This window comes from Haliotis rufescens, unplaced genomic scaffold (genome assembly GCF_023055435.1).
Source record: "Haliotis rufescens isolate VD_foot unplaced genomic scaffold, xgHalRufe1.0.p SCAF_8, whole genome shotgun sequence".
Classification (NCBI taxonomy): Eukaryota; Metazoa; Mollusca; class Gastropoda; order Lepetellida; family Haliotidae; genus Haliotis; species Haliotis rufescens.
Genome location: NW_025964372.1, coordinates 9749943 through 9775027, shown reverse-complemented (window position 1 = coordinate 9775027; position 25085 = coordinate 9749943). Strand labels below are relative to the sequence as shown.

The window sequence follows — 25085 nt, the reverse complement described above, 5'->3', positions numbered from 1 at the left end:
GAGATTGAGTGACTGCACATGGAAGTAGGCTGGCTCTGTATAGGGCGAGTTCATTATTTGCATCAGGGGTTGGTAACCTGCTGGGTTACAACAAGTGGGCCAAAACTTTGCACGCCTTCGACGTACTCGAGAGCCACAACACCAAGATAATGACTAACGAAAACTGTGTTGAACCTCCAGAAATATCCTTCCGTGATTGTTCTAGTAGAACAATTGCAGTGTAGACCCATGGTAAAGGCTAACACCCTGAGATCGTGAGGGTAATTTGCTCTCGGCAGATTCCGTTTTGGCGTTCTCGTAAGCCTCAAGGATGACTGTGCCTAACCATAGGGATATGGTGTTTGCGACTAACTTGGGTCGTGGATGTAGTAAACACGGGTATAAATAACTGCTTCATCGAACCATGCCTAGTCTTGGAGCGGTGAAAGAAAACTCGAACTGCTCGCACCAAGCCCAGGAGAAATGCACCTTCATTGGTCGATATTGGTGGGATGGTGAAGGAATGATTGGGTTGGCCTGGTAGTTGATTTTAGCAATAAAATCCCAGCATAACTGGAGATGCACTGCTCGAGGGTCCCATGCTCAAAGGTGGTGTCTATCGCATGTAATTCGCTCACCCGTACTGCCATGGCTTATGCCAAGAGAAACCATTGTTTCCTTGGTGAAGTCATAAAATGAAGATGCATAGAGGGGCTCAAAGAGGGCTCTCGCAAACCTCGAAGTAGTGAGTGAGTGAGTATGGTTTTACGCCACTTTTAGCAATATTCCAGCAGTATCACGGTGGGGGACACCAGAAATGGGCGTAAAACCAAACTCACTCACTCCAAGTGTCTTTGGGTATGCAAATGTAGGAGGTATTCCTCTAGGGATTGTTGTGATGCAATCATAGGGTCTTGATTCTTTTGTCTTGCAAAAAGTCTCAAATGATCCCCACTTGTCATTGTATAGTCCTCTGAGAGAGGAACGATGAACTAAAGCTATATCTTTGCTGCCCGTGCCAAAAAAAACCTTCGCACTTAAATGCCTTTTAAAGACAACCATGCGTGAAGACGTTGGGTGAGGCAATTTGCTGTGAGGGTGGATGAGTAGGTTGGACCATTGTGGGAGGGGTAGTGGATCGTCTTCTGCTAGATTTTTCTGAGCTCGACGAACCACCCTCTCGCCGGTCACAAGGGCGCAACCAAAGTGAGAGCAAGATACCTTGTCTCCTTGATCCCTTGTATCACCTTGGAAAGTTAAACTGGTGTATGCTTTTAGCCCTTGGGATGCTGAACGCGTCCACCGCCCAAGTCTGCAGATCCGGTAACGGGGACACATACAGTTGGTGGTAAGTAGGTAAGGCAAGTAGCAAACAAGTCGATGTTTGGTTGCCTGAACTTCTGAAGCAGTAACTGGAGTGCTTCTGTGAGAAGTTTCCACTCGGTGGGAGCCATCCTGTTTGGACTTGATAAGGCATCAGCCAGTATGTTTCGACATCTGGGGATTTGCTGAACTATGAACTATAGTTGCAGCCAATCCACTCTATGGAAAAATCTGAATGTCTGTTGAAGTAGAGAGTGGGAGTGCGTTGTTCCCTGATTGAGCAGGCACCACATCGCAGTCCTGTTGTCTGTGGATATTGCGATTTGGGCTGACTGCAGTTGATTCTGCCAATGTGATATGGCCAGAAGTAAAGCTTCCAACTCCAAGTTGTTTATGTGCCACTTTCGCTGAGCGCTGGACCATAGCTCTGAGGTTGTCTGGTCTTGCAAGTGATCATCCCACCACTGAAGGGAGGTGTCCATGAACAGGTGTATATTCGCGGAAAACCCTATTAAAGAGACTCCTCCTAAGACATTCAACTCCACCAACTGAGGTAAGGCCTTAATTCAGCCAGTAGAGTGATGGCCTTGAATGGATCCTGACTCCTGATGTAAGGGTTCAGGAAATGATGAATTGGTCGCAGTTGTAAGCAGCCTAATGTTGGCATGTGTTGATGACACAGTAGACCGTTCTCTATCTACGACTCGAAACCAAGTGTAGATATGCAGTTATTGGCTTCATTACTCCTGTAAATAGCCATAGGGTCACTGAAATGCCACATGGGAACAGGTAGTGAACCCCAGAGTCCCAGTTGGAAAAACTCTAAAGTCTAAAGACGGTAATCTCCACCAGGGCGGCCTCAAGATGAACTTTCCTGTGGTCAATCTGACGCGGTAGGAAAATCACCATAGTTTGGAAGTGCTCTAATCAGATAGGGTTATCCTCTGATAGATCCTGGTCCACCGCAAGCTTTGACGATGTTGGTGGCTTAAATGATGGAGCAAATGTAAGTTTGGAGAAGTCTTCCTCCAATGACCTAGTGGTGTCCCTCTTATTTTCACCGTTACCAGGGGAGGGCGCCACTGACACAAGATGGTCTGCTACCCAATCGGGTACTTGCGCTAAGGCGGTGAACTGCTCCGGTGCGTAGTGCATCCTCTATCAGAAGGCTTTGATGACCTCCCTGGATAAGGAGCCAGGTGCTGATGTTCCCGTACGTGCTGGCGTACTAGCGCTGCCCAGCGATGAATGCTGTACAAGAAAGCACATTAGGCGTTTGGTATATGTAAGGCACAGGTACAGGTGCAGGGGCTTACACTTGTGCCAAAGTTGTTGGAACATCGCTAAGCTGATCATGTGCCAGTTGCATAACCTACTACACTGTCATTGTAGAGACCTTGATTGGTACACAGGCCCTGCACTCAGCGCAGGTCTATGAGACAAGGTTCATCGGTGATGACTGGATCATTGTAGAAGCGCTTGGACCATTGTCCAATTAGCTTTCGGGAACGGTGTTGAGAGTACGTCTGCTGCGTTGGATATGTTGGAACAGCGCTAAACTGATCATGCGTCGCCTGCGTAACATTTACGCTGAAGTCATTGTAGAGGCGCTTGGGTAGTAGTCAGGTGCTGCGCTCGGCGTGGGTAAGTGAGACCCAAAGCTCATTGGTATTGACTTGGCCATGGCTTGGGTCTGCGATTTGCCCATATATATACGCAACTCACTGTTAAGCCAAAGCTAGTAGTATTTAAGAACACAAGAATATGTTATACATACGAAGCTGAGAATTGTAAACAATTTGACTACCTTGGCAGGCAAACAAATGTAACACAATTCAAAATGGCAGCGATCAACAAATATGTGGCAGGAAAAAAGACAGAGTCTTTTTACGCCTAATTAATTCACATAAAACTACACAACATGGTGAAAGTAATATGAAAAGAATACATCACCCATCGCAGATCAATTTTAGGATTGTAGATGAAAACTGAAGGTCTAAACTAATCCAAAAGGAGAGCTCCACTGGGACACGTGCTTGCTGTAGTGCGACAAGCAGTGATGTGAAGAAGGTGACCTTAGGTGTCATCAAGGTCACAGGACAGCGGCGAGGGTCAGTAAAAGGGACTTCACAACAACAACTTTATTTCTTCACCCAGGACCATGGCTGTTGCACTGTCTTTCCAGTTGTCGTAAGGTAAGCAGTGATTGCATTCAGGAGTAGTTAGTAAAAAATTGTCAATTTTACCTTTTTGGACTTTACAAATTGCATATTCATAAATAAATGCATAAAATTATTCACATTTCCAATGTACTTGAAACCAGTCAACCATTGTTTTTTGCTATCAAAAGTCTGCAGCTAATTAACTGTTTGAAGTCAAATATATTTTGCGCAATTATGAAATAAAGAAACAAGAAACACACCAATAACCTGGACGCATGTGGTACACCACTCAACAAATCCCTGAAATTTGTTAAATCTAATATTTAACCGCTAGCCCATATCAAAGTCTAGTTTTCACTCTTGCCATTTCAAGCCAAATTTTCAGTGCTAAAAGATGATATCAATAGTCCAATCAAAGGAGCTTTAACAAAGTCAACATCTGGGTTCAGAAAACGTGGTCACTGCTATGGCCACAGCCATCGCCTGTTGAATTTGCACTCAAATTCCAAACAATAAGCGAAGACAAATATTTTCGAGGTGGTTCACAGTTTTCAATCAATTCGCCCAATTACTTTTATATATTTGAGTGCATACTTGATTGCTTTTTGTGACGAACATGCAGTGGTATTTTTACAATCCCCCCTTGAGTGTTTCCTGTCAGTGTGATGTGCAGTGTTACTTGATACTGCGCAGTCTGTATACCTCTATCATTGTAATGATGACATTCGGCAGTAATGAGTAGCTTTACTGTGGTAATCTGTCATTTTCTATGGCAAGCCGTTTTCACATTTATTACGGAATTACAGATATCTTCAATTGTTTTAAAGATATCGGTATTTTATTTAAAGATATCAATAATGTTTTTAAGATATCAAAAAATAATTAAAGATATCTTAAATTCATTTCTGATATCCATAATACAATTACTGATATCTTAAAATGTTACGGTGATATCAACAAATTAGTTTGTGATATCTCAAAATGTATTTAAGATATCATTAAACAATTACCCTCCCACAATACATAAATATATTAGAAATAAATTCAAGATATCTTAAATTCATTTCAAGATATCTTGAAATAAGTTATACGTATCCACAAATGCATTACAGATATCTTTAATTCAATTAGAGATATCTTTAATTCAATAAGAGATATCTTTAATTCAATTCAAGATATCATGAATTCTGACCGTTACTGATATCAAACATCCAATTAAAGATATCATTAATACTTTTGATGATATCTTTATATCAATTATTGATATCAGTTATCTAATTTAAGTAACATTATTAACTCTTTCAACACCAGTCAACCAGAAGTGTTTACTGCTGGGACACCGAGTTCCCAGAGACTCTTGTGTGATAGATGAAGCCAACATTTATCAAAGAAAATACCTGCTTGTAAAATATATTTGCTACTACATGTTATACACCATTTGAAAGGTCTGATCCTAAGGTTTATAATTATGAAAGTTATGTTTTTCACATTATTTAAAAAAATGCATTTACAACTTAATTAAATTCGTTGTAAATAAAAAATGTACGCTAACACGTTGTTAACATCCAGATTAAGGACCAAGGAAGCGAAAACTTGATGATTTTCGGCAAATATATGATTTCATAATATCCACGTACCTATTTCTGTTTTATTTTCATTGTTTACGTAATTGGAAAATCATTTTAAAAAGAATTATAAATAGTTTCTGTGATCGCCCATTTCCCGATAACAGCGACTGTCCGCTCAGTAAAATGAAGAAATACCCCTGTTTTCGAGGTTTCGTATGAATAACACGTGCGTCGAAGAATGGCATATGACACATCGCTGGAAAGCTTATTCCTTCATCTACACGCTCGTAACATCGACTGGTTTTTTCTCGTAGTTATAACAAGTGATTTCATTGGATTAAAATTGGTTTCTAATGACGCTTTCTTGCTGAAATCTGCTACAAGTTTCGTGATTGGTCAATTTTGAGCACGTGACCTAAGGCAGCCAATCAAATTACAGCTGTGATACCAAGCTCGTGTTCGATAAATTACAGAAGTTTGCGAAAGAATTTTGTGAAATCGTGTTATTCTGAACGTTTTGAGCAGGAAATCACGATATATATTAAAAATATGGAACTTCGTGAATGTATCGTGCTAGGTTACGAGCTGTGACAAAGATTTTTCATGCATATATTTTTGCATTAAACATCGTGTCCGAGCCGAGAATTCAAGGCGACGAAAGCCGAGATGTCATTTGACTTACATTACACGCGATCGCATGAAAAGATGGAAATAATAATATAGATGTAAGTTTGATTACTTTTAGATATGTTTTTGTTGATTTTATTTATTACTTTGTATAATATATTTAAAGATTTGTTTAAAACGTGTTTATTTTCCTCTTTGACGTGTTCGATGTGGACCCGTTGTCGAAATGTGTGTACGAGAATTTTATTTTCAATAACATCGCGAGAAATAGTGAATAATTTTTTAATTTAACGATAAAAAATATTAAATTAAAATGGAATATGTATTTCAGACATTGTGAAATGTGATAGATTTAATAAATGAATGGCATTACAGGTAGGTCCATAAAAATATATACTATTTTGACGTGACTACGGCTTGGCCGGATAACCGGCCTGCGGTGTCTGGGGACTCGATGCTTCTTGGCCGGATAACCGGCCTACGGTGTTGAAAGAGTTAATGTAACATCTTTAATAATGGCAACAATTGAAGATATCAATAATTAATTATTGATATCTGTATTTAGTTTCAAGATATCAGGAATTGAATTAATGACAACAAAACAGAACATGACATTTTGATATCTTTAAATCATATTTTGATATCAATAATCGAATTTAAGATATCAGCAATTCTTTTCAAGATATCTTCAATTCCATTCAAGATATCTTCAATTCATTTCAAGATATCTTTAAAACAATTGAAGATATCTTAAATTTTATTGCAGATATCTACAATTATCTGCATTTAAGATATCTTCAATTCCATTCCAGATATCTTCAATTCCATTCAAGATATCTTCAATTCATTTCAAGATATCTTTAAAACAATTGAAGATATCTGTAATTCCGTAATAAATGTGAAAACGGCTTGCCATAATTTTCTTTGTCTCTCAGGAATTAAATCTTGAATCTTTTACTGCTATGGAGTTATTTTCGTAAAGATACTCCAAATCATAACAGAGATATGATTGGATATCAAGTTAATATCGACCATTATCAGTTGAATGATTTCACTGCAGCATTTAGCCTAGTTAGAGTTGAACATTGTTGTTTCTAAGGTTGAGCAGTGGCTTTGTTTACAACTATTCTGGTTGCAGGTGTGTTATTAAACATGTTAAACCAAATGACTGGAATGCCCTAACATGTGAAACCCCTTTATATCACAGCAATACAACATGATTGCCACATACTTGCCACGTCCAGCAACATCACTGCTACATATTTACACATAATATTTTATCACATTTGTTTTCCTTCGGAATCATCCTTTTGAACTCTACATATTAATTTTCCATGCTTGCTTTATCCATCTATAAAGGACAGCAGCTAATAATGTGGGGCAACAACATTAATCATAAAATCAACATTTATCTTCAATAGGGGCTTAATTGTTTGTCTTCAAAAGTTATATAAAACTTGATAAACAGTAATAATAAAATTTCAATCTGGGGAATTCCCTGAATAATCGATGACATCATTGGGAAACACCCAGCTTATTTAACTTCCGTCACAAAGAAGATCAGCTAAGATTTGTGTCGTAAGATAATGTTGCAATAGGTTTAAGACAGCTTCAAGAATAGCTCTTATTGCTCTTAAGCTCTTATTGCAGTCATAATTTTTGTCACTGTGTTTCAAGTGTTGTGTGTGACCACTCTATTTCAAGTGTTGTGTGTGACCACTATGTTTCAAGTGTTGTGTGTGACCACTCTATTTCAAGTGTTGTGTGTGACCACTGTATTTCAAGTGTTGTGTGTGACCACTCTATTTCAAGTGTTGTGTGTGATCACTGTGTTTCAAGTGTTGTGTGTGACCACTGTGTTTCAAGTGTTGTGTGTGACCACTGTGTTTCAAGTGTTGTGTGTGACCACTATGTTTCAAGTGTTGTGTGTGATCACTGTGTTTCAAGTGTTGTGTGTGACCACTATGTTTCAAGTGTTGTGTGTGACCACTCTATTTCAAGTGTTGTGTGTGACCACTCTATTTCAAGTGTTGTGTGTGACCACTCTATTTCACGTGTTGTGTGTGACCACTCTATTTCACGTGTTGTGTGTGACCACTCTATTTCACGTGTTGTGTGTGACCACTCTATTTCAAGTGTTGTGTGTGACCACTGTATTTCACGTGTTGTGTGTGAATGCTTTATATCAAGTGCTGTGTGTGATCACTATGTTTCAAGTGTTGTGTGTGACCACTGTATTTCAAGTGTTGTGTGTGACCACTCTATTTCACGTGTTGTGTGTGACCACTATGTTTCAAGTGTTGTGTGTGATCACTGTGTTTCAAGTGTTGTGTGTGACCACTATGTTTCAAGTGCTGTGTGTGATCACTATGTTTCAAGTGTTGTGTGTGACCACTATGTTTCAAGTGTTGTGTGTGACCACTATGTTTCAAGTGTTGTGTGTGATCACTGTGTTTCAAGTGCTGTGTGTGATCACTATGTTTCAAGTGTTGTGTGTGATCACTGTGTTTCAAGTGTTGTGTGTGATCACTATGTTTCAAGTGCTGTGTGTGATCACTATGTTTCAAGTGTTGTGTGTGACCACTATGTTTCAAGTGCTGTGTGTGACCACTATGTTTCAAGTGTTGTGTGTGACCACTGTGTTTCAAGTGTTGTGTGTGACCACTCTATTTCAAGTGTTGTGTGTGACCACTGTGTTTCAAGTGTTGTGTGTGACCACTGTATTTCAAGTGTTGTGTGTGACCACTGTATTTCAAGTGTTGTGTGTGACCACTCTATTTCAAGTGTTGTGTGTGACCACTATGTTTCAAGTGTTGTGTGTGACCACTGTGTTTCAAGTGTTGTGTGTGACCACTGTATTTCAAGTGTTGTGTGTGACCACTCTATTTCAAGTGTTGTGTGTGACCACTCTATTTCAAGTGTTGTGTGTGACCACTGTATTTCACGTGTTGTGTGTGAATGCTTTATATCAAGTGCTGTGTGTGATCACTATGTTTCAAGTGTTGTGTGTGACCACTGTATTTCAAGTGTTGTGTGTGACCACTATGTTTCAAGTGTTGTGTGTGATCACTATGTTTCAAGTGTTGTGTGTGACCACTGTGTTTCAAGTGTTGTGTGTGACCACTCTATTTCAAGTGTTGTGTGTGACCACTCTATTTCAAGTGTTGTGTGTGACCACTGTATTTCACGTGTTGTGTGTGAATGCTTTATATCAAGTGCTGTGTGTGATCACTATGTTTCAAGTGTTGTGTGTGACCACTGTATTTCAAGTGTTGTGTGTGACCACTATGTTTCAAGTGTTGTGTGTGACCACTATGTTTCAAGTGCTGTGTGTGATCACTGTGTTTCACGTGTTGTGTGTGACCACTGTATTTCAAGTGTTGTGTGTGACCACTATGTTTCAAGTGTTGTGTGTGACCACTATGTTTCAAGTGCTGTGTGTGATCACTGTGTTTCAAGTGTTGTGTGTGACCACTATGTTTCAAGTGCTGTGTGTGATCACTGTGTTTCACGTGTTGTGTGTGACCACTGTATTTCAAGTGTTGTGTGTGACCACTGTATTTCACGTGTTGTGTGTGACCACTATGTTTCAAGTGTTGTGTGTGACCACTATGTTTCAAGTGTTGTGTGTGATCACTGTGTTTCAAGTGTTGTGTGTGACCACTATGTTTCAAGTGCTGTGTGTGATCACTGTGTTTCACGTGTTGTGTGTGACCACTGTATTTCAAGTGTTGTGTGTGACCACTGTATTTCACGTGTTGTGTGTGACCACTATGTTTCAAGTGTTGTGTGTGACCACTATGTTTCAAGTGTTGTGTGTGATCACTGTGTTTCAAGTGTTGTGTGTGACCACTGTGTTTCAAGTGTTGTGTGTGATCACTATGTTTCAAGTGTTGTGTGTGACCACTATGTTTCAAGTGTTGTGTGTGACCACTGTGTTTCAAGTGTTGTGTGTGACCACTGTGTTTCAAGTGTTGTGTGTGACCACTCTATTTCACGTGTTGTGTGTGAATGCTTTATATCAAGTGCTGTGTGTGATCACTATGTTTCAAGTGTTGTGTGTGACCACTCTATTTCAAGTGTTGTGTGTGACCACTCTATTTCAAGTGTTGTGTGTGACCACTGTATTTCACGTGTTGTGTGTGAATGCTTTATATCAAGTGCTGTGTGTGATCACTATGTTTCAAGTGTTGTGTGTGACCACTGTATTTCAAGTGTTGTGTGTGATCACTGTGTTTCAAGTGTTGTGTGTGACAACTGTATTTCACGTGTTGTGTGTGACCACTGTATTTCACGTGTTGTGTGTGAATGCTTTATATCAAGTGTTGTGTGTGACCACTATGTTTCAAGTGTTGTGTGTGACCACTATGTTTCAAGTGTTGTGTGTGATCACTATGTTTCAAGTGTTGTGTGTGACAACTGTATTTCACGTGTTGTGTGTGACCACTGTATTTCACGTGTTGTGTGTGAATGCTTTATATCAAGTGCTGTGTGTGACCACTATGTTTCAAGTGTTGTGTGTGACCACTATGTTTCAAGTGTTGTGTGTGATCACTCTATTTCACGTGTTGTGTGTGAATGCTTTATATCAAGTGCTGTGTGTGACCACTATGTTTCAAGTGTTGTGTGTGACCACTATGTTTCAAGTGTTGTGTGTGACCACTCTATTTCAAGTGTTGTGTGTGACCACTCTATTTCAAGTGTTGTGTGTGACCACTGTATTTCACGTGTTGTGTGTGAATGCTTTATATCAAGTGCTGTGTGTGACCACTATGTTTCAAGTGTTGTGTGTGACCACTATGTTTCAAGTGTTGTGTGTGATCACTATGTTTCAAGTGTTGTGTGTGATCACTATGTTTCAAGTGTTGTGTGTGAATGCTTTATATCAAGTGCTGTGTGTGACCACTATGTTTCAAGTGTTGTGTGTGACCACTGTGTTTCAAGTGTTGTGTGTGACCACTGTATTTCACGTGTTGTGTGTGAATGCTTTATATCAAGTGCTGTGTGTGACCACTATGTTTCAAGTGTTGTGTGTGACCACTATGTTTCAAGTGTTGTGTGTGACCACTGTATTTCACGTGTTGTGTGTGAATGCTTTATATCAAGTGCTGTGTGTGACCACTATGTTTCAAGTGTTGTGTGTGACCACTATGTTTCAAGTGTTGTGTGTGATCACTATGTTTCAAGTGTTGTGTGTGACCACTGTGTTTCAAGTGTTGTGTGTGACCACTGTATTTCACGTGTTGTGTGTGAATGCTTTATATCAAGTGCTGTGTGTGACCACTATGTTTCAAGTGCTGTGTGTGACCACTATGTTTCAAGTGTTGTGTGTGACCACTGTGTTTCAAGTGTTGTGTGTGACCACTATGTTTCAAGTGTTGTGTGTGACCACTGTATTTCACGTGTTGTGTGTGAATGCTTTATATCAAGTGCTGTGTGTGACCACTATGTTTCAAGTGTTGTGTGTGACCACTATGTTTCAAGTGTTGTGTGTGATCACTATGTTTCAAGTGTTGTGTGTGACCACTGTGTTTCAAGTGTTGTGTGTGACCACTGTATTTCACGTGTTGTGTGTGAATGCTTTATATCAAGTGCTGTGTGTGACCACTATGTTTCAAGTGCTGTGTGTGATCACTTTGTTTCAAGTGTTGTGTGTGACCACTGTGTTTCAAGTGTTGTGTGTGACCACTGTGTTTCAAGTGTTGTGTGTGACCACTGTGTTTCAAGTGTTGTGTGTGACCACTCTATTTCACGTGTTGTGTGTGAATGCTTTATATCAAGTGCTGTGTGTGATCACTATGTTTCAAGTGTTGTGTGTGACCACTGTATTTCAAGTGTTGTGTGTGATCACTGTGTTTCAAGTGTTGTGTGTGACCACTATGTTTCAAGTGTTGTGTGTGACCACTCTATTTCAAGTGTTGTGTGTGACCACTGTATTTCACGTGTTGTGTGTGAATGCTTTATATCAAGTGCTGTGTGTGATCACTGTGTTTCAAGTGCTGTGTGACTGCTTTGTCAAGCCTGGTGATGTAAGTCTGCTGTGCGTTGGCTGTTGTATGATGAGTGTAACTGATGTCAAGCTGCTTTAACTTAATTCTGCTGTTTCATCTAAGTGATGTTGTGAGCCAAGTGTTGTGTCAACATTATTTACTGTCAGTAACTCACTTGTGTTGTCTTGTTTTGACTTTTGTTCTTCCTCCAGGACCTTCTGCCTCCACTCAGTGTATGACTGAAAGTCCTGTTGATGATCAGTGGCTACTTTGTCCCTGATGTCAACCTTGCTGCCCCCACTCAAATCTCTAGTGTCCACACTAAGTTCAGGCTCGGACAGTGATACAGTAGAACTGTCTTCTGATGCAGGCAGTGCTTCATCTTTGCTTTTATCTCCAAGTGTCTCATTAGTTGTCACTGATGAGTGGTGGTCACTGTGCTGCTTTTGTTGAACATCATCACTACTTGATGATTCAGTCTGACTAGCCAATTTTTCCTTCTCAGACGAGGACTCTGTGGGCTCAACATTGCTTTTAATGGCATCTGTTTTAAGATGATCTTGACCATTCTGTTTGTGAGCTCCCCCTTGGTCACTGGGGTCATGCACCTTATCACTGGCTACTGCTGCACTACTGCTGTCCACTGCACCTACTGCCACAACGCTGGCCTCCACCTGCTGGTGTGAACTGTCAGCAGTAATCACCACACTTGGTTGCGCAAGCACACTAGTTGACTCAGGTTTATTCATGCTGCAAATACATGACATTGTAGTTTCAATAAAATCACAAAATAAGGTGCTTTGTTTTCAAAATTAGTTTTGGCTTTTGTTAAATATAAATAAACCACTAAAAAGTGAACATTGGAAAAATAAACATCTGAAGAACAAAATGTCCTTACTCCATGTACTCCGCCGAATGCAAACTGTCCTGTTCATGACAAGAGGAAATGTAAACACCACAGGCTAAGAGCAATAGTACGACAGTTAACATTTTAAAGAGTGTCAAATGTGGGTTTTTTTACTACGGTTTTTACCACCTCCGAGCCAGAATCTGTAGACAAAAACAAATCTAGAGCCACTAGGTTCTGTAGCTCACCTGCAGTAGGAAGAAATCATTTATTGATACATCAACATTTGGTGGTGACAAATGAGTCGTCAAAAATGTATCATATGCTTTTCGACATATTAATTACTTACTGCTTATCAAATTATCCTAAAGATACAACAGAAATGTCTGTGCCACCATGGAGGCCATGTTTAAATCACCATTTAGAGAAAATATAGCTGGGATTATTCATACAAAGTCTAAGATCTTTAGACTACAGAGGAGATGTCAAAAATATATAACTTAAGGCGGATAGACGGACACTAAACAATGCACCATGACATGACACACTTTCAGTGAGGTGAACTAAAACAAGTCTGGCCTTATGAACATATGGACCTTGGGAGCAAGTGAGTAACATTAGTCTTGTGGCCTCTGTGGCCAATCAGTACCTACACTGATGTCAGCAGTGTGCAACAGCAGGGGACCAACAGGTGATGTATAAGTGTGTTTTTTTTTTTTATCCAGACAAGTTAGCACAGCTGGCTTCTATACCTGTGATGGAGGTAATACCAAGCAGTGCATGATCTGTTACAAGGTAAAGCAACAATTTATTTTACTTTTATAAATATAGCTTGGTAATGGTGGCCAACCATTTGTGCTAAATATGGGGTGGGGTGGGGATTAAGATGCTTTAGTACACATAAACTGTTCCTCAAAACATTTTTTAAGATAATTATAATAAAAACAATACAGCACAATCATGACAATAGGATATCTTCATTCTTCAAACTGGTATTAAACACTACTTAAAAAAGGTTAACCTGTTACCACATTCTCCATAATCCTTCTTTCATCTCAACGCTTGATGAAGACTACTATAAGCCCTCAGTACTTCCTTCTTCATTCTAGAACATGCTATAGGATCTGACCATGGGGCAGGATGGGCGGTAACAGGTAACAGGCTAAGTTTCTAATATTCCAAATATTAGATATAACAATTAATCTACTTTAGCCTCTTGTCACACACTGCATTATCCCACAGCTGTATGGAGGAGGCATGAAGAAGTCTCTTGGAACTGGAAGCACATCGGCCCAGTTCAAACAGTGGCAGTAAAGGTGGTGAGCGCTTAAACACAAATGTTGGTGTGACAACGTCCATATTTCATGAGGATCTTGAGCCTGTACAGGCAGAAGGGTGGCAGGTGCATGGGCTTCCAAGACAGTAGAACAGAGGCAAAAGAGAACAGCATTCTTGGATATTTCAGTGTGGAGTACCGAGAGAAACAGTCATTTCCTCTGAAGCTAAACTCCCTAGTAATCATGGAAATGACAAGGTAACGGTGCAGTGTCCTCACTGGGCACATGGCAAGATATTTAGTATGGAAGACTGCAGAGTAATATGGAATCCTCCTTTTCGCTGGCCTTGAAGTAGATTTTTGCCGATGAAATCCAAACATGAGTACTAAATGAGTGACACCATGCAGACCTCAACTAAAGGCCACCTGTATGACATCTAGAGCAAGGAACTCACTAACTCGGGCTAAGGTTGCCAAAGCCATGTGAAAGATGGTCTTCTGTCTTAGATGAATGAGGTCAGCAGTTTCAAAAGGGGTGACCAAAGCACTCTTACCGTCCGCATAGATCCATCTACTTGAGAACCCTAGGATTTGTAGCTGTCAAAGAGATGCTCCACTATCTGACGTAAGGTAGCTGCACATAGGAGCTGATGTAGCCTGCATCTCAGGTGCCGGAAGGAAGGAGGCTGCACATCGGCAATATTTCAGCCATATCGTGACGGCTGCATCCACAGAGATAGCACAGTCATGTAAGGTGATCATGTACTGGTGTATGAGCCACACTGTTGTAGGCGCCCCCTGTGAAGGAGGCTGCATCCACAGATATAGCACAGTCGTGTAAGGTGATCATGTACTAGTGTACGAGCCACACTGTTGTAGGTGCCCCCTGTGAAGGAGGCTGCATCCACAGAGATAGCACAGTCATGTAAGGTGATCATGTACTAGTGTAGGAGCCACACTGTTGTAGGCGCCCCCTGTGAAGGAGGCTGCATCCACAGATATAGCACAGTCGTGTAAGGTGATCATGTACTAGTGGCATCCACAGATATAGCACAGTCGTGTAAGGTGATCATGTACTAGTGGCATCCACAGAGATAGCACAGTTGTGTAAGGTGATCATGTACTAGTGGCATCCACAGAGATAGCACAGTCACGTAAGGTGATCATGTACTAGTGGCATCCACAGAGATAGCACAGTCGTGTAAGGTGATCATGTACTAGTGGCATCCACAGAGATAGCACAGTCATGTAGGTTCTACTACACCAAATCAGTACCAGTTTGGAGAGTGCGGTTTTCGTAGGGAGCCTTCAGTACAGATCGAGAGATATCTGCAGGCTGTGATTGGAAGATATTCTGTAAGATTTTTATGTCTTTCAAATGTACATCCATCCAGTTAGTAAAACTGACCATGTTTTTCTATATTTAGTACTGTCTTTTTCAACATGATGACTTATGCTGAATGTGACCACAGCTATTTTCAAGTAGGTGACATTTGGTGCGAAACTGGGGACGTTGTGTTTAGCTTCCGGTACTCGGAAAAGGAGCTGACTAAGGTAGACATTTTTTATTTTTTTATTGCTGCTCTAAGGCCAAACTGTGCACACACGTACAGGTAATAGCTGTTGAATGCTTAGTTATTTTACAAAAAAATATAACGTTACTATAGAAGTCTATGGGAAAACCTTTGGTTGTGTGTAACCTGTAAGGTGATCATGTACTAGTGTAGGAGCTACACTGTTGTAGGTGCCCCCTGTGAAGGAGGCTGCATCCACAGAGATAGCACAGTCGTGTTAGGTGATCATGTACTAGTGTAGGAGCTACACTGTTGTAGGTGCCCCCTGTGAAGGAGGATGCATCCACAGAGATAGCACAGTCGTGTAAGGTGATCATGTACTAGTGGCATCCACAGAGATAGCACAGTCGTGTAAGGTGATCATGTACTAGTGTAGGAGCTACACTGTTGTAGGCGCCCCTGTGAAGGAGGCTGCAGGGAGGACAGTCAAGCACCTGATTCAGGAAACACTTTATCGTATGATGAACATGGTTCAGATGCAGGAAGCTTCAATGTACTTGATAGCCATGCACAAGCATAGAATCCTCAGGTTCACAAGAGGACACAGGCTCATCCCGTACATCACAGTGCAATGGGGAGTACAATGACAACTCCTTGGTAGACTGGAGATGTCTAAGACAATCCCCATCATGTCTTCTAACGTCCGAAAAGCAAAGTCCATAGAGACAGATTTGGCAGGCCAAGCATCAATATTCTAGGTCACAAGGTTCTGGCAATTTAGGAAAGACATAACCTGTGTTGGTCTTGGGCAGATCGTCTCAATCCACACACCTCACAAAAACATCTCTTGGGATGATGAGGCTGTCTTAACCATAGAAACATCATAAACACCTTCAAAGGCACAAAAGCATGTGAAACGCTGATAATGAACACACACACTTCAGGAAAACGAGTTGGAAACGACGAAGAATCACTTCAATGCAACTCAACCCACTATTTAGAACAAACTGTGAAGGTGTACAACACAGCACAAACAAACAAAATGTTAAAAATATGATTCATAAAATAATAAAATATGTTGTATTAATATTAAGTATAAAGAATACCAAGAGAATTCAAAAAGAACCCAGACCACCAAAGTCATTGGAGAAAACTCCCTTGTTGAGTGAGGCTTCAGAACACATCCATTCAGCAGGGGGACAGAATGAAGATGGAAGTTCTGAGGGCGTAGTTGCTTCTGTCAAGCATGGAGATGAAAGCTTAGTACAGAATGTGCTGACACGCTAACTTAACAACTGGTATATTCTAAAATATAGAGGAGTTTTGTCCAAAGATTTATAATTTTTCTGAATGTTTTAAGTGTCCGCTAGATTTTAGGCAAGGCCATGAAGGGAGTCCTTTCCTATTGTCAATGTTTATCCATGGACTTGAACAAATAGCATCATCATGTGTTCCAGGTGTACAGCTACACCCTGATGTCATACAGGTACTTTTGTTATTTGCAGATAAAATTTGTCCTCTTTTCGGACACTGTCAATGGGCTGCCAAAACATACTGATGTCGTCAAATCTTTTTGGTTTAACTATCATTTGTCATATAATCTAGATAAGACTAAAATTGTGTTTATCAAGTTTCGAAAAATCATATACTATTTAAGCTTGAATGTGGGTCATCACAATCATTTCATATCTTGGATTATATTTTTCTGGAGCATTATCATGTTCCAAATGAATCGAAAACTCATCCATTCAGGCAGAAACAATTCTCTGTGGACAAATCATTACACGTGCTGTAACCTCTACCCAATGATCTGTGGCCTAATATATTTGATTCCCAAATTCCGTCCAGTTTGTTTTATGTCACTGAAGTATGGAGGATTAATAAAAATGAGGAAATAGAAGTTGCACAAAAGATTGCATGTAGGCGATTTTTATGTGAAGCAGTCATCATCAAATCATATTGTTATAGGAGAATGTGGAAGATATCCCATGTACATAATTGCATGCTATAAAGTACTGGTGTAAAATAATCACTATTCCAGCATCTTGTCTGGTCAAGAAATGTTACTATCTATTAATGTTAGATTGTGATAATCATCCAACATTAGTAAGACTAACTGGGTATCAAAAGTTAAATTGGGTTTAACGTCTCGTCCAACATTATTGCCCTTATATAGTGACTATTTGGATATGAATGGGAACAGCAATCTAAAAGCCACACTGCCTGCTTCTGGTCTGAATGCATACACTTTGTGTAAAATCTTCATATGAGAAAGGGGGGGCACAGGTGGCCCAGTCGTCTAAGGCGCCGTGATTCGCTGTGCAGAGTTGAGTCCCTTGGGCATGCCAGAAACCTATGATTGAGGGTTCGAATCCTGGTTCGCCCAGATTATGTTTCTAGGTTTATGTTTCTAGGTCAGCACCATGCCCGTGTTCGTGGGTTTCACCGAAGTGGTAAATGTCTGAGACCTGCATCACTTCGGGCTTTCCTCCCACATTAAGCTGACAGGCCGTGATATAACTGGAATACTGTTAAAGGGGCACTGATCTAACGCAATTCCCCGGACTGGTTGTTGCCTTTGTTATTGTTTTTTTCCCCGTGAGTACCCGGATGATACGCAACGCAACTGAGCGTGACCAGAGACTTGGCTACCGTCTGCAAAGACAGCTAAATAAACTTGGAGGCTGGAGGCAATATTTGTTTTACGCATTTTTGCATAAACACTGATTGGTTAACTGTGATCTATAAAGATTTCGACAAAGGGCGCAGGTTAATTAATTTATTCAGCCTAAACAAACAGACAAAAAGAACGCTCATCAGATGTCGTCATTTGGAAATACCCCAGATGGTTATAGTTTAATACTAAAAAAAGTATCTATGCAGTGAAAGCATTTTCGGATTTCGGATTGCGTTGATAATACGATTACTACTCCCTTGTTGTCATCCACGTTTTCTCGTATAACCCTACACTTGTGTATTTGTCGTCATTCACTTGATGCTCAGTTAATGAATTTATTACAGGTACAATTAGTGGTAGCACCACTTAGATTACCTGACAAAGGTTCCCATTTGGCATTTATTGTGTCTGGGGTAATTATTCAATCTAAATCCAGGTTTGAAGTGAGGTAAAATGTGTGTTATGTAATATGCACGTGGCAGACCAGCAAGAGGTGAATGATCAGTTGATTTCCTTTTTTTTGTAAATCAACGGATCGTTCCTAGTCATCAAAGGATTAACAGAAAATACGTTGATTGATTAATCACTGTTATCTTGCACAGTGGATATGTCAAAAGTGAGTGTTTACATGTCTAGGTTTACTAAAACAAAGGGAATACACTCATATCATGGCGTGAAGTGCCGATGTAAAAACAACTTACTTTGTTCAAAGGGTTAACTGATAATACATTGATTGATTGATCATTGTTATCTATCACTCAATGGATTTTTTAGGAACCGTGAACGTTATGAAAATAGTTGTCACGTGGGCTTTCTCAGCCGACCCTTGAGACTTGACACCTATGTGAAACACCTGAAACAATCCAAGTGATCAGTTGAGAAACGAACGCGGGTTATGATATCCCGAAACGATATATATCTTTCAAAATATTTGATTGTTACAGAGACACGTGACATCGAATAAGTTTCGTTGTACGGCTGCAGACGAGTGGGATATTGTTCCTTTGTGTGGATATTCACGGATACATTCCTCGAACAAGGAAGCTGCCTAAAATTTATACACATAAATTTGGTAGGTTGCAATTATGGTTTTGCATTTTGTTTTCCTTCATTTGAACCGATTCGTTCTTGTTTCTCTACGTCTTGGTTGGGAAATTCTTCAATGCGCGATAGATGTTGTTTTCACAGGTCTTTTCCTTTGTAAGTGTGTATATATTACCGTCAATTTGTAAAATGTGATTCTCTCAGGCAATTTATAAAATGTGTAAATATTTCAGTCATTTTGACTAAAAAATCTGTCCAGATTGATAAAGATGATCAAAAGGGCCTACAAACATCACAACAGATTATTATGTAGGATTAGAAGCCAAACAACATAGAAATGTACTTTTCAACGTAACATTTTCAGTCTCTTGGTGATGACATTAAACATCAAAATGTTTGGAATTCGTTATCATAATAATACATATGGAAATGTTTTTCAGTCACTTTGTAAAATAACTGAATATTTAGACGTTTAATAAATTTGAAAATGTTACACATTTTGACAGTAAAAAAATATACACACTATAAAAAAGCAATGCTCAGGTGAAATATTTACTTTGTGTTGCAAGTCAAAATAGTGTAAACGAAAATCGCAAAATTACAAAGCAAGTGACTTGCTATCAAAACTTCGTCACCATTACCGATGCTACCCACAAAGATACCTACATTACCTTATTATCTCGAAAACTGTATTTCATTTTGTTGATCAATGTGACCATACGCCCTTATTACTACCCATAAAAGTGACTGATGCGCTTACGAATTGCGCAGCAGACATCGCGAACTAGTCTAGATTTCTGCTATATATCCGGGTACTCACTGGGGAAAAACAATAACAAAGGCAACAACCAGTCCCGGGGAATTGCGTTAGATCAGTGCCCCTTTAAAAGCAGCGTTAAACTTAACTCACTCACTCACTGATATGAGAAAGATTGGCATTAACTCTTTATGGTACATTCAAAATTAATCATGTTAATATTTATTTAGAATCATATTTAAAAGAAATAACTAAATTCAAGTACAGGACTGCACTTGCCAAAACCTTAGCTACTGGTATCATGCTTATCTTCTACTTAAATTGTCTGGTCCCACTTTAAAGGGAAAAAAAGATGATTTGAAGACATTACTGAAAAACTACTGTCAGAATGATCAGTTCCTAAGTAAAGAGATATGTGAAGGAGGGTCTTTGCTGTATACCCATAATACCTGGCTGTAATATGCGGGGATGCACTTGGACTGTTGGCCTGTAGAGTGTCGGACTCTCCTTTCCCTGTCTGAACACCAGTGTTGAGCGACATGGAGCCATCAGTGCTCTCCCCTGCTTGTTGTGGTCTTACACTGCAATAAACAAGATGCATTATTATCCTTATCAGTATATGTCATATTTCTAATGCTACTTTATAAACATAAAAAATATATATAAAAGCATGAACCTTGGCACATTTGTAGGTAATGACATTCCAAATATTTTAAGACATGGGGCCACCCAAAATAATCCAAATGGCCACCAAGGAGGAATGAAATTCTCGTGTATCGTGTACACTTATCGTGTAAATATATTGTGCAAAATTATTAATTTGGAATAAATTTATCGAACACTACATCTGTAATATACATAACAATATTATAATAAACTATTTATCTTGATTTAGATATTCTAAAGTGTGAAAAAGTATGCATTTCTTTCTTTTTAGGCATATCTTTATGACATACTTCATTAAACATATACTCAAATGGTCAACAACAGAATATTTAAAGAACAACATTATTATTTATTGAAATAGGTTGTACATGGCTGATTTTTTTGTTAGCAAGTGAATATTTAATGCAATCACAGTCGCCACCACATTTGCAAGTGGTGTACTAATCAACTGTGCTACATGTATTTACACCTTACAACTACATCTCAGAGGCTCTTGGCAGGACTCAGAAGCCTGTGGTAGTCAACAAAAGGTCATAGCCATGTGCCACTGATCTTGTCCATCCCTACTCAGTTAGCATTGGTAGAAGCAAACGGGGAAAAGATGCCACGTTCAACCAAACAGCAAAATTCCTCACAAATGGTAGGCATTTCTGAGCATTGACGAGAACAAGACAAAACTGTTTAAGTTCTCAGCTGAACAAGTTACTTCATTAGAATGAGGAGAGAAACAAAGAATAAGCACTCATGGCAAACATGACAAAGGTTCAGATGTTGTCAATAATCTGCATCAATGTTCACATAAAGAAGCTGACACAAGACTCTTTTTGCACGAGTCAAATGGATATGTCTTACCTCTGAATAGCTTTTGGAACTGGCAAACAGTTCAGATATTTGGCTGTTCATGTCCGTATCAGACTCCTTGGACCAGTGAAAGCTTGGTCACTTAGTGGCTCTGACCAGACATGTTTCTTTTGGGGGGAAAAAGGAAAAAACAACAGCATGGGAAACACGAATGTGTATGATGAAGCGACAGAGGCTTTCAATCTCATTGATGGTGTACCAACCGAACAGGATGTCGAGAAGATGATTTTGTGGTCTCAATGTATGATCGGCCAGTATCTTTGCAGGAGTAGATAAGGCACGCAAAGACTTATTCACTAAGATAGGTATATCAATTGATTCCATTCCTCCTACATCAGCTGCTTCATACCCACATGTCAAAAGAGCTGTATTCCAAGCTGGTCACTATTGGGGATGAAGACTGGAGGACGAAACAGACCTTCTCACACAAACTAAATGGGGATGGGTAAGATCAGTAGCATATGGCTATGAGCCTTTGTGGACTACACTACCACAAGCTTCTCAGTCATGGCAAGAGCTTGAGCTGAGATGTAATTGTAAGTCTGAGAGGCAGTGCAGTGATGGTATACATTGTGTACTGATGGCACAGTGGTGGTGATCCCACGGCACCCTGTATACTTTGACATCTGCAGTACAACCTCCTCCTCCACATGAGGCCAAGCATAACATGACAAAGCTCTTCCATTACCTCTGAGAACTAGTATCCTGGCTCATAGCCACATGAAGGTTTTGAAAATCCACAGCAGGCCATCTTCCCGAAGCAAAAGTGTCTGATAGCCTATATCAAAACCAAGTTTCAAGTTTTCCAAGTAGTCACCATTAGAAAACGGCTCCACTTCCAGTCTTCCAAGATCAAACTCTCCCACACAGCCGCCCCATCCCACTTGGACTACCCGTCCGAAGGCTGTCTGGCCGAACCAAGTCTGTACTGGCAGTATACAGTATCCTGAGTGAGATGGAGTTCCCTGCATCAGATCTGCATCATCCAACCATGACAGATGCTCCCCTCAAATGTTGCCACCAGGTCAGGGGAACTCTCTCAGCCTGCTGGTGTTCCCCTGGTCAGACCTAATGTGTATCCTGAGTAAGGTGAATCCAAGTTCCCTGCATCAGATCCAAATCACCTGGCCATGATACTTGCACCCCCCACACATAGTCACCTACCCTTGGGGAGCCTTCCCACCATGCTGGACTTCCAGCAGATTAAGAGTGGTTCACCCAAGGCCTTGAAATACCCACACCTCCTATATGTTTATGGAGGAAAAAGCCATCTTGTTCAACACAACATGTTTACCACCTTAGAAACTGAAGCCTAAGGTAAACTAATCTTCATCCACCCCTCATTCAGCTCCATAAACCTTATACATGTTTCAGAGGACAGGTTCAAAATGCAATAACACCAGAAAAAACAAGCTCAGATAAAGGTAGTAAGGAGGTGGATAAAATTCCAAATATGCCCCCCTAAAATATGATGTATAAAGTTGTAATATTACATGCAGAATTCACAGTATGTTACCAGGACATATATGTGTAATAGTTTTGAAGAAGAGTTTTATTTCAGAGTCAAACCATGGATGGACAGGCATAATGGATGCAGACTCATGACATAGAGCACAATATAAAACAGTTATATCCTGTAAATAACAATGATGACCTACATACACAACATTCAGATCATAAATGTTAACTACTGCCCTGAAGGCAGCCATGGAAAGATTGTAAGAAGATATGTTTGACTCTACCAACCGTTCCATATGCCATACCTCACTAAGGATTATACTCAAATTTCAATCTGAAAACAAGCTTACCTGATCAGAGTAATTATCTTTGCACAGTCAATGGTGACTATCATGACGACAGACCTATTAGGAACAGTTGTCATGGCTGCAACAATACCAAGCCAACTATCATGGCTATCAGAATGCTTATCTCATCACTGATCACACACCCCTTCACCATCATCTGATATCACAACAAAGGCAATCAGAAGACAATCAGTGTTACCCTTGATACCCACATTCTGTTTCAAAATGACACCAATTCAAAGCCTAAACCTTTTGGGTACAAACAGAACTGAACATCTCAATGTACATCCTTCAAAATAATAGTTGCTTCAGTCCATCCAGCACGAGATGTTTGACCCGACAGTCAAACAGATGCTGGAGATGCTGCACCAGCACATGGTTACATCATGTCAGATGCTGGAGATGCTGCACCAGCACATGGTTACATCATGTCAGATGCTGGAGATGCTGCACCAGCACATGGTTACATCATGTCAGATGCTTGAGATGCTGCACCAGCACATGGTTACATCATGTCAGATGCTGGAGATGCTGCACCAGCACATGGTTACATCATGCCAGATGCTGGAGATGCTGCACCAGCACATGGTTACATCATGTCAGATGCTGGAGATGCTGCACCAGCACATGGTTACATCATGTCAGATGCTGGAGATGCTGCACCAGCACATGGTTACATCATGTCAGATGCTGGAGATGCTACACCAGCACATGGTTACATCATGTCAGATGCTGGAGATGCTACACCAGCACATGGTTACATCATGTCAGATGCTGGAGATGCTGCACCAGCACATGGTTACATCATGTCAGATGCTGGAGATGCTGCACCAGCACATGGTTACATCATGTCAGATGCTGGAGATGCTGCACCAGCACATAGTTACATCATGTCAGATGCTGGAGATGCTGCACCAGCACATAGTTACATCATGTCAGATGCTGGAGATGCTGCACCAGCACATAGTTACATCATGTCAGATGCTGGAGATGCTGCACCAGCAGATAGTTACATCATGTCAGATGCTGGAGATGCTGCACCAGCACATAGTTACATCATGTCAGACTAAGTATCCGGGCACCAAGTTTGCAGATGAGATAAAACAAGTATTTGTCACAGAGTGACGAAATATCCCCCGCCTGTACACCATACTACCAAATATGAAGACAATCCAGCGATTAGTTCTTGAGATATTGTGGCAACACCGTTTTCCAACTCCAAAAACAGATTTGCCTGCTGTGACCTTGAAAATGGGGTCAAGGTCACCAAATCTGACAGGTGTATGCGGTGTCTGTATATACACTATAGTTCCAAATATGAAGACAATCCAGCGATTAGTTCTTGAGATATCGCGGCAACACCGTTTTCTAACTCCAAAAGCAGATTTGCCTGCTGTGACCTTGACAATGGGGTCAAGGTCACCAAAACCGACTGGTGTCTGCGGTGTCTGTATATACACCATAGTTCCAAATATGAAGACAATCCAGTGTTTAGTTCTTGAGATATCGCGGCAACACCGTTTTCCAACTCCAAAAGCAGATTTGCCTGCTGTGACCTTTAGAATGGGATCAAGGTCACCAAAACCGACTGGTGTCTGCGGAGTCTGTATATACACCATAGTTCCAAATATGAAGACAATCCAGTGTTTAGTTCTTGAGATATCGCGGCAATAAACAGGTGGGACGTACGGACGGACGGACGGTCGTGAATACTATATCCCCCGCTTCGCGCTTTCGCGCGGCGGGGGATAATAATTGTACATGTAGAGGTTTGACATTATTGTTGGACTATTTTTTTAAGAACTTAGACATGTACATTGGTTCAAGTGAGCCATAATCAGTCATCAAACTAAGCAAGTATTCACCACATCCATTTCAAACAATTCATTCACAAGTTATCAAGTTAACATGCATCAAACATATCATTAGGAGACATTGGCTGTTTTCTATTTCTTAATGGTTTCTCCACATGCATGTAGAGCTACAAGA

General features: G+C 40.3%; 1 protein-coding gene across 2 annotated transcripts in view; it reads right to left on the bottom strand.

Annotated features, from left to right (window-relative positions):
* The window catches only part of LOC124123940 (SUN domain-containing ossification factor-like), a 79023-nt gene that overhangs the window by 50522 nt on the left and 3416 nt on the right, over positions 1–25085 (bottom strand). For both annotated transcript variants that reach the window (XM_046487143.2, XM_046487144.2), the window contains exons 2-3: positions 20214–20345; positions 11825–12399 (exon numbers count right to left, since the gene is read on the bottom strand). In XM_046487143.2, coding sequence (XP_046343099.2) covers positions 11825–12399; positions 20214–20345 — 707 coding nt within the window. The remainder of the gene's footprint in view (positions 1–11824; positions 12400–20213; positions 20346–25085) is intronic.